An 11,265-nucleotide genomic window follows, 5' to 3' on the forward strand; every position below is an offset into this window, starting at 1 on the left:
AAGGTATTGCTATAATGATAAAACCCTTCTCAGATTTTCTGTCACACAAATGGCTTTTCTGCTTTGGTTTAAGAGTTGAGAGCATTATTTAAATTTTCTCTTATATTCAGTGACAATGTAAAAATTCATCAGACTGGAAAATGTGCGTTGTCTTTCCACAGTGAATTTAAATAACGATAGTGTATTTATCTGTGATGTTTTCTGTAGGAGTGTGGCTTTTTTTTTTCCTCGTTCTGCAGTTGAACACTTTAAGTAAAAATAAAGGTACAGAGTGAATGCAGGCATGTGGAAAAGAGAGCAAATGGTTTCTGTGGCAAAATACCCGTTGCCATTATCTATTGGTGTAAATTGTGTGGTATATTAGTTTTCAATGAGAGCTGAACCCCAGCTGAGATCAATCAGTATGGCATTAACTAATCACAGCTTTCTATGTACCTCATGTCCATTTATGTTTTACACTCTCCAGCCATTATCTTGCTGTAAAAGTAGACCTGTTTTTGTAGGGAACAGACTAAAAATCTCATCTTTGTTGCCAATAGAGCTATATTGGTACTCCTCACAAGCAAAGACAAGCAAAACAAGTCAACATTTGGGTTTTGCACAGATAAATCATGTTAATTCAGTGTTTACTAGCATCCTAGAAACAATGATAGGAAGGGTGGAAAATTTTTGAAGTTTTCCCTTGTTAGAGACCTTTACACATAAGCTCAGTAATTTCACCTCATTTTCCTTAACAGCTGCAAGGAAATATTTGTTACACTTTAGGTGAAGTTATTGTTGAAACAGAAATCATGTGGAAAGTCTACATTTTTAATGTTTTTTGTACTAGAGTGATGACAACTTGTTTGAATTTTTTCATTGGCAAATTCTTATGATCACGTTAAGAGGTACTTTGCGCCAAGTTAATTGTGCTCATGAACATTTTCATACAAGTCTGACAGTAGAGATCCAGTCACAGGGTCTTTAATCTTCCGACTTTCACATTTACACTCTTCTACAATCATGATTTCTTTGACCACTGGAACAGAATCAGTGCAGTTGAGATCCAGGCGCTTCATGGAGAACTTGCTGGGCAAGCAACGAGAACAAAAGGTATAAAGATGATCTTCTGAACCAGGAACATGAAAAGAACTACATTTTCCAAAACACAGATTATTCTGCACTGTCACCTTCTCACAGCTGTTATGAGTAACACCCTGAAACAGAAAGCAGTTTAATGTTTCTGATGCAGAAATAGCCCATGTACTTTGCTATAAGGCATGAGGGGAAAAAAAAGCTACTGCACTAGCTACTGCACTTTTTTCTTCTCAGAACAAATAGTACAGGTTTCTAGGCAACATCTGTATGTCTGTGTGAAATAAATTTAGTTTTGGATGTGAAAAGACGTGGTCCTTCACAGATCGTGGTTACAGAAACACTGAGAATTGATGGTGATTTACAAGGAATACAGCATTTTTACCTATACTGTTTGCTTATCTTAATGTTACAATGTGACAGAATGGCTTCGTCTGTGTATGGGACAATTTACTAGTTCTCTGAAATTCTTAACATAGAATTAACATAGAATTAACATAAGCATCAGTTTTTCTAATTAATACAGAAGAAAACAATCCTTGCTTAGGTGTAAGAGAACAACCAGTTTTTCCTGTAATTACTTGTTATGAGAGTCTGTATATGCACACACACATACACACACATACAAGTGTGTGTGTGTGTGTGTGTATACACATACATATCTATATCTGTACATAGAGAGAGGGATCATAATTCAGATCTACAAACAGTCGAGATGTATATTTATTGAATGGATAATTAGTCATCAATTTCCTGCTTGCTTAGACCATGTCCAAATATCTGTGCATAAAAATAATAAATAACTGTATAAAAATTGAGTCTATGGCTTTCCAGTGATGCCGTTTAGCAGTTTGCCTGATCAAACTAAACTTTTTCATCAGAGTCTTTCAGCCACTTTTGAGCAAGTGTTCTGAAGCCCTTTGACTAAGCCACTTAAATAACCCACGTCCCTTTAGTTGCTGATTACAAGAGACGGGGGAAAGGCATGTTTATTGATCTTGGATACTTGTTCTTACCTGGGCAAAAGGCAGGGTTCTGCAGTTTTCTTGGTGCATTTCATTGGTCTTGATTGGGAGGACAACCTCTTCAGATGCTGAATTTTTCTTTAACATGAAATGGTCCCAGAATTTCTTGGCATCCTTTCTGTAGGGAACTTCAGACTCTCTCTTGCTGGAATAGTGGGGTGGAGAGACGTTTTCCACAGGAGAGGTCTCTCTGGATGCAACCCAGGTTTTTGGGTTTTGGTCTGCATGGAGTCCTGCGCTGGGAAGTATGAATCTGGACATTTTTTTCTCCTCTTTCTTCTCACTTCCAGATGCTGTCTGTGGAATCGATACAAAAAAGCTTGGTACTTTCAGGGTCTCTTCAATTCCTACTGGGTTCTCGCTTATCCGCTCAGGAGAACTTTGACTTTCAAACAGATTTTTGTTCAGGTAGAGGAAGTGCTGAAATGGCCCTCTGCTTTTCCTTTGCTGTGAATTTCTCTGTAGCTCTGTGGCTCCAAGACATGAGAGCACTAACATCTGAAGGAGAAGCAGTGACATGATGCTGGAAAGGGCAACCCTGTAGACCTGCTGCTATTGCAGTGAATGTAGTATGCTAGCTTTATACAAGAAGAGATTATGGCAGAGAAGAGGAGGGCTCAGGGGAGACCCTGGTGGGGCTAATTGCATTCATTTACTGTAGATTACAATTATGATAGGCAAGTTTGTGCTAATGAAACTCTGCTTTCAATCTGAGTTATGTGTATTAGAAGCTCCTATCTAAAATCTAGTAACCCAGGATGTTGTGGAGGACAGAAGGAGTCAACAGGGGGAAATGTTTGGATAAGGTGTCTAGTTTAGGCTGAGGAATTAAGTAAACATTTGAGGTTGTGTATTAGAATGTTCAGTGTGGTCTCCATTGTTTATTTTGACTTTCCATTCCATACAGCCAGAGACTGTCAAAACAGGGAGTGTTATTTCATTACAATAGGAAAAGGCAAGCTGATTAAAGTTTGCTGAAACAGTAAGCTCAATCTGTAGACTGTGTTTTCAAAAGTTAAGTCTAACTTTGGACTTTCAGGTTTAGGATATGACCCAAGGTCTGCAACTAACAGACTGCTGCTCAGACAGTCAGAGGAATCTGTCAGGAAGCAATAGTCCTCGCTTCATCTTCCTCACAGCAGTTTTGCAGCTGCTGGAGTACAGACATGTCACCAGCACAGAGCAGAAGGTCTCAAGGTGAAGAAACTCTGCTTCCTGGGTTTTCAAAGATTCTCTTACAGTGCCACATCCTGTTCAGGCACCAAAGCCACTCCAGACATCCTATAAAGTGATAATGCTAAATGAATATTTAAATAGAATGTGTTTAAAATAGATATTTATTATTCTAGCTATCAAAGTCTCAACAGAAATACCTAAAGACTACTAGACCTTAAAATAGAGGCATCTTTTGCATAATTACCATGTTATGCAACATGTAAGAAAAAATAATCTGCTGGAACAGCATACAGAGAAAAGTTTTGGGAGAAGGAAAAGTTATTTTCAATAAACATTGCAAACAGTGATCCTAATATTAAAATACAAAAAAGAAATTCTGCTTCAGATAATTTGCCATTTAGGTATGCTAATCTTCACACACTCCTGTTTCTACAAAAGTCTATCAGTAGACTCTAAAGTTTGTATTATTCTTGAAAAATTGTGTGTACTAGATGTATGATGTTACTTGACTTTAATTTTCAGGGAATTAGTTTCTTGCCTAGAACTGCACTTTGAATCCACACATCATATTTTTGTTTGCCAACAATTTGAACTGAAGCAGTTGACTTTTGTAGCTAAAATACCTTGAATCTGATATGTACTGGTAACAGTCACTCAAAACTATTCAGCAATGCCTTTCAAACCTGAAATTTGGCTTTTTGAAGCAAGATGCATATTTGCAGGTCATCTAAGGATGTCTCTGATAATGCACAAATAAAAATTAAGTAAATTGTAGAACTGCAATGATTTGGCTTCCCAGACTACCTAAACTAAACTGGCCTTGGTGCAGTGTAACTGTTAACAAGGAATAAAAATCTTAGTATTGACATATATGTAGAGATGTTTGCTGCTAATGTTACATTATAGTGCAATGGCAATAAAAAAAACCTCTTCAAGATCAGAATCCACTCCTGGTACATACCATTCTGTCCTCTAATATACAGCAAGAAGAGAGGCCTTTGAGACCTTCAGATGTAAATGTACAAATTATTATTTACAGATGGGTAGGGAAGAAGAATGAAGCAACGTGGTGTCAACAAGTCACTCTGCCAGCTGCTCTGCAACCCAAAGGCTGATAAAAGAGCTCTCATCACTACTAGGTCAAGCCAGTTCTAGTTCCTGGTGTTGGGATGCTGTTATTTATAACCTCATGAAACCTAAAAGCAGCGTGCCAGCTCTGGTTCTGCTAAGTCTAACACTGTTCCTTCATGCCTATAATAATATGCTATAGCTGCTTTCCAAGAGGCAAACGTGGTAAGATGTGGATTGCAGTACATCTGGGCATGGTTTTTGATATCTAAATACTACCATAATCTGTTTTGAAGTCAGCTGTCTATATAACTGTGTAGAGGTAACAGGTCTCTCCTCAGCCTCTTTGCTTAGGCAAGAGCCTGCCTGCATTACAGGAAGGCATCGCAGCTCAGACAGCAAGCTCAGATAGTCATTCTGAAGTTAAAAATAGCAAGCATTTGCAAGTCTCTTTGTGGTGACATTGACTGCATAGAGTAATAATTGACTACTGGCATTGGACTGGGCACATAATCATTATGTTTCAAATAGACTTAATCTCAGCTTTCTACCAAAAAAAAAAAAGAAAAACCCAATGCTGTTTCTTTTCTAAAACCTTGTTTTCCTGCCTGATTAGCCTTTCATATAAGCGTATCAGGTTTTCACTGTTTTCTAGTAATTAAATCTTACAGCTATATGGAGCAGTATCTTTCAAGCAGGCTTTAGTTTGCCTTCATAGTAGCAATTTATTCAGGACATTCTGTTTTCACTAGAAATAGTCACTGTGAATGTTTGCCCATCCTTTTAAAACTGTCAGGTCTATAGATGATAAGTGCTATGCAAATGCAAAATGGTATTATTAATTTGTTTCAAAGCTGGAGTTTATTCAGTCATTAATGGACATTATCTACACTGCCAGTTGATGCCTAAAAATAATTCTTGGGCAGTGCTTGAATTACTTGCCTTCTGTTGAGCTAAATAGTCTCATCATACCATGATTGATGATAAAATCATTAAAATGGATTTTATATATACAGTCCAATTCAATATCTTGCAATTTTCAAAACACATCTGATGTAGACAAACTTGTATCCAGATATATCTTTCACAGACCCCATATGAAGACCTCAGAACTAATGAATTATCACTATGCAGTTTATTCTCCAATAATTGTACTTATCAAAGAAGGCCATCTGTGGTCTTTGTTTTACTGAGTTTCAGGGAAGCAGATCACATACAGGCCACATGGGAAATTTTTAATTATGAAACCAAGAGTCTCTTAACAAGGTATGAGATGAAAGAACAGGCAATAGGTTTGTTTAGTTTTGTACCTCCAACCTTAGTTACTCTACTGTCACTATAGGACATGAAACAACATGACGAGGACTTGCTGCTCTTTCCAAGGTAAAAAAGGCTTTTTATTTTCTGACTCCAACATTTATAGATTTTCAAAAGTGGATTGGAAGGTGAAAGTGCCACCTCTCCAATGATACTGGACACACCAACAGTCCATCAAATTTCTTCTCCTCCATAAAAGAATGCAAATCAGTAAGTTATTTACATAAATGTGTGAGAAAGTTCGTTACAAGAATGTAAACATCAGAAGACTTAGAAAATCTTAAAAAATCAGGGTGACAGTCTGTTTCTTTTTCCACTCATTTATGTTTTCCTGTTGACATTTCTCTGTTTCTTTTCTGTGTTCTGGCAACAGAACTAAAAACAGCATTAAGTTTCACACAGCAGCCAAAATTAAAGTGCTCACACTTTAGAACATTTTTTTATGTCTTCAGTGGGGCAAGGATGAGCATCCTTTCACATATATCGGACTATATTCTCCTGACTGTAAGTACAGAGGACACAATGGGTGGTTCTGTCTCTGAATGGTACTGGCACATATATACCATATATACTGCCTAATTGATAGTGTATCCAATTCCAGACCAAGCCTGAGGAGTTCTCCTAGGAATGTAATTGATTGCAGCAGATTGCTAAGGCATGGAACAAAGAGAAAGACACTGGGAAAACCTGTGGGACAGGGAAAGAGGAGTTTGGACAAAGACACAAATCAGTGTCAGAAAGATGCATCTTCCTAGATTGTTGTGAATAATTTGAGAGAGACAGGGTATCACTGAAGAATTTGACACCACCAACAAAATTTTTGTAATATAATCCAAGGAAGATGCACACAATATTTCTTTAGTTAAAATAAAAATAGATACAAACTTATCTTAAAATTTCTTCTATATGCATAAAGTGATACTCTTTTGCTCATTCTGATTATATGCAATACTTCAGATACCAGATTCTTAATCAAAGAATCACCCTTTCAGTCGTTAGGGTTGAAAAGGACCTCCTAAAGATCATCCAGCCCAAGCCCCCTGCCAAAGCAGGGTCACCTAGAGCAGGTGACGAAAGAATGCATCCAGGTGGATTTTGAGTGTCACCAGAAAGGGAGACTCCACAGCCTCCTCAGGCAGCTGTTCCAGTGCTCTGCCACCCTCAGTGTAAAGAAGTTCTGTCTCATGTTGAGGTGGAATGTCTTGTGCTTTAATTTATGGTCACTGTACTTAAACCAGTTGCTGGGTACCACTGAAAACAGTCTGGGACTATCTTCCTGACACTCACCTTTGAGATATTTCTGTGCATTGATGAGATCTCTTCTCAGTCTTCTCCAGACCAAACAGTCCCAGCTCCCAGAGTCTCTCCTCATGGGAGAGAAGCTCCAGACCCCTGATCATCCTTGTGGCCCTCCCCTGGACCCTCTCCAGGAGCTCCTTGTCTCCCTTGTGCTGAGGAGCCCAGAGCTGGACACAGCACTCCAGGTATGGCCTCACTGGGGCTGAGTAGAGGGGGAGGATCACCTCCCTCACCCTGCTGGCCACACTCTTGCCAGCGCAGCCCAGGATGACCTTGGCCCTCCTGGCACGGGGCACTGACGGCTCATGGACACCTCGTGATCCACCAGGAGCCCCAGGTCCTTTTCCACAGAGCTGCTCTGTAGGAGGTCAGCCCCAGCCTGTGCTGGCACTTGGGGCTGTTCCTCCCCAGGTGCAGGACCTGGCCCTTACCCTTGTTGAGCCTCACCAGGTTTCTCTCTGCCCAACCCTCCAGCTGATCAAGGTCCCATAGAATGGCAGCAGAGCTTTCAGGTGGATCAGCCACTGCCCCCAGTTTGGAGTCACCAGCAAACCTGCTGAGGGTGCATTTGATCCCTTCCTCCAGGTAAGTTGAACTGGATTGGTCCCAATATTGATCCCTTGGGAATACCACTGACTGCAGGCCTCCTGCTGGACTCTGCTGCACTGATCATGACCCTCTGAGCTCTGCCTGCAGCCAGTTCTTGGTCCCCCTCACTGTCCATTCCTCTAACCCACATTTCCTGAGCCTACCTATGAGGATGTTATGGGAGACAGTGTCAAAAGCTTTGCTGAAGCTCAGGTAGACAACATACGCTGCTCTCCCCTCATCAACCATCCTTCCATGCTGTCACAGAAAGCCATCACATTGCTCAAACATGATTTTCCTTTGGTGAGTCCACCTGACTACTCCTGATGACCTTCTCTTCTTTTACATGCTTGGTCACAGCCTCCAGAGTGATGTGTGCCATCACCTTTCCAGGGATGGAGGTGGGGCTGACTGGCCAGTAGCTTCCCAGGTCCTCTTTGCTGCCCTTTATGAAGATGGGAGTGACACTGGCTTTCCTCCAGTCATCAGGCACCTCTCCTCCATTATTTTTCAAAGATGCAGAGTGGGCTTAGCAACAACATCTGCCGGCTCCCTCAGCGCCTGTGTGTGCATCCCATCAGGCCCATGGCTTTGCGGTTTTGTCTGCCTAACCAAACTCTCAATGATCAAGTCTTCTTTTCTCCAGCCTTCCTCTCTTGCCTCCAGAGTCTGGGATTCCTGAAGGAGGCCTCAGCAGTGAAGTCTGAGGCAAAGAAGGAATTCAGTTACTCTGTTTTCTCTGTATCTTCTAGCACCAGCATGCCCACAATATAGGCCTCCTATAGACCCTCTCTCTTTTTCCATGTTCCATAAATTTCTTCTGTTTGAGATTTGCTAGAAGCTCTCTGCTCATCCCTGTACGTCACCTGCCACCATTGTTTGATTTCTTGCTCATGGGGATACGTTTGTCTTGAGTTAGGAGGAATTCTGAATACTGATCAGCTCTCCTTGTTCCTTGTACAAGGACTCCCTTGTACAGGACTCCCTTGTGCCTCTAAACCATGGAATTCCTCCTATTAGGTCCTTTTGATTAGGACTACTTATGATTGAAAACAATACATTACCTCAATGCCAAAAAAAAAAAAAAAGCCTTGGAAACAAGAGCTATTTTGTTCATATCATTTAAGTGTACTAATTCTGAGAACAATATTTAAATAACACAGAGTTATCCATACTACAGTCAGCATAGCTTCTTAAAGGGTAGCAAGGGAGGAAAACTTCCTCTGAAGAAGACTGAGGTTTCTGAGGGACAAGGACTTTTTCCCATCCTTCTTTAAATCAAGAATCATATTAAAATTAATTTCTACAGACTGGCAGTCTTGCTTGAATTCATTCTTCTTCTTGTATATCTGCTTGCAGACCCATACCTTTTCTCAGGTTTGTTTCTCAAAACAAACAGCATTTTCTCTTTTATATGTGGTTAACACATATATCACTATAATGTCACTATAATATTTACTCAAGAATAGGCCCAAACAGAAGAAAAAACTGAATTCAGAAGCTGATTAGAGTAAACAGTAGGTACATTATGCTTAACTATAATTGCATTTATATTATAAACTTATTTATATTATAAATATAATAGATAATATATAAAAATAATATATTTATATTTAAATATAATATCTATAAATAACTTTATAAAAATATAATTAATGTAATATTAAGCTGTATGTATAATATATAATTTTATATAAATATATATTTATGTGATTTTTTTATAATTTATATTAATAACTAACGTTATTATCACTAGAAATAAGTATTTGTACAAATCTGAAATTAAATTCATATTCACCAAAGTATTTTTGGGGGTTTTTATTAACACACATTACAGAGTTAAACATGACAATATATATAGTGTTTTGAATAGAAGAATTACTGTAGCACCAATCTTCTGATGTAAATAATGCAGAATCACTAGTATTCACTGAATCATACGCATAATTCTCTCAAAGTTATTTTTATAATTTGAGTGAATAAAGACTTGAAGACATTCAATAAACTATCCATGTGTAGGAAGAAGATCTGGAAAACTTTTCTGATATTTTTCAGACTAAATACTTGATATATATAAAGTTAGTAAAAACTCAAGGGTTTTAGAATACTTTAGAATACTGGTTCAGAAAAAGTGCTCCTGTAACCTATTTCTTTTTCATTTTTTTCACAATCATTGGCTTTGAGTTAACTGCCTCCCTGTCAAATTTGTTTGAAATATTGACATATTTAAAAGATATTTGACAGGGAGTGATAGTGGTTAAAAGTGACAAGCAGACACAGTGCTCACACAGCCCATCCCTTATAGAAATCTAAGGTACTGCTAGGTTCTTTTCACTTAACATCTTGGTTCTGTTGCTCTTGGGTATGGATTTATGGATTGTTCTGGTGAAGTAAATCCTTTGTTTATCCAGAAAGTGCGGCATCCATATGCGAACACTAGAATTTACATGTTCCTTTTTTTTACTTTCTGCCTTTTGAAATACTCCTTGCAGTGCTAATCCCCTAAATACTGATTTTTCCTGGAGTTTACTCAGTGTCTAATTAAAAAATCCTGAAGATGAAAAAATCCCCAAAACTCCTCAGGACTGCAGGCCCATCCATTACTAAACTTCTTAGAAGCTATAATTTCCTATGTCAACAGAAAAAAAAAAGAAGTTGTGTTTTCTCTGATTTGAGTATGTTTTCCTCTTCAAACTCTAGTACCTAGTAATAAAAATAAAAGATGTAAAGATCTGTGAAAAAATACCCATTTAAGAACAGGAAAAATAAAATTTATCAGTTAAATGTTTGGAACAGTTAATTGTATTGGAAAAAAAATTCAGCAGCCTTTCAGGGCAGAAATATGCTTGCTCTGCAATACAAGAATTTTAGTTTGATTAGTGTATTGCGTTAGATATAACTAAGCCAGTAAACTCATGCAACTAAGCCAGTAAACTCATCTGTTGTGTAGTGAAATCTTCCTATGCAGAAATCACTTTAAAGTAGTTTAAATGAAGTACAGAAACGGAAAAATTTCCCCTACTCTCACAAAAGCAAATCTGAGGTCACTGTTGTGTCAGATAGTATGAGTCATTTATTAGTTACTGATCAAGTAACAAGCATCTATGTCAAAATCCCCGCTCTGTTGATATCATTAATTTATTAAATAATTGGGAGAGGTATTTGAATAATCTCAATAGGCTTTATCAAATTAGCATCAATAAATTCTATATATTTTATTTTAAAAAGGCCCTAAAGAAATAAAAGGTTATGTCTCAGTCATTTTTCCCTTGAATTCCAGAACACACCACTAAAAGATACTGAGAGTGCTTTTTTGGATGCTGCTTTTTTTTTTTTTCTGCAATGAAAACTTTCAGGAATAAAGTCAGGTCTAAAGCCAGATATTCAGGAATAGTTGGCTTGGAGACAAGTAGCATATCGATGTTGACTTAGAAAACTCCTTAAACAAAGGAGTTTCTGTCTAGCAAAAGTGTCTAGAAACTTCTCATAATTATTATAAATTATTTATTAAAAAAAAAAAAGAGAAAGAGAGAAAACCTAGAAATATTTTTGTCTGCATCTGTTGATAGCAAGAGAAAAGGTGAGGAGGCTCTGTCCCCAGTATGTTTTTTCTCCGATTCTGCAATGCACCCGTATTTACTGGCAATAGTCCTTTCAGGGAGGTTCTTTCCTATTTACAAAGACTGTTCAGCTGCTCACGTGTTGATATAAATTGTCA

General features: G+C 38.2%; 1 protein-coding gene across 1 annotated transcript; it reads right to left on the reverse strand.

Moving 5' to 3' along the window:
• Positions 1-902: 902 nt before the first annotated feature.
• CER1 (cerberus 1, DAN family BMP antagonist) lies at positions 903-2,618 on the reverse strand (the record flags this gene model as incomplete). Its single annotated transcript, XM_084225290.1, has 2 exons — positions 903-1,196; positions 2,091-2,618. 2 exons carry the CDS (start codon positions 2,616-2,618, stop codon positions 903-905), a joined length of 822 nt encoding a protein of 273 aa, XP_084081416.1.
• Between the last annotated feature and the right edge of the window lie 8,647 nt (positions 2,619-11,265).

Source organism: Fringilla coelebs, assembly GCF_963513975.1.
Source record: "Fringilla coelebs genome assembly, chromosome: Z".
Classification (NCBI taxonomy): domain Eukaryota; kingdom Metazoa; phylum Chordata; class Aves; order Passeriformes; family Fringillidae; genus Fringilla; species Fringilla coelebs.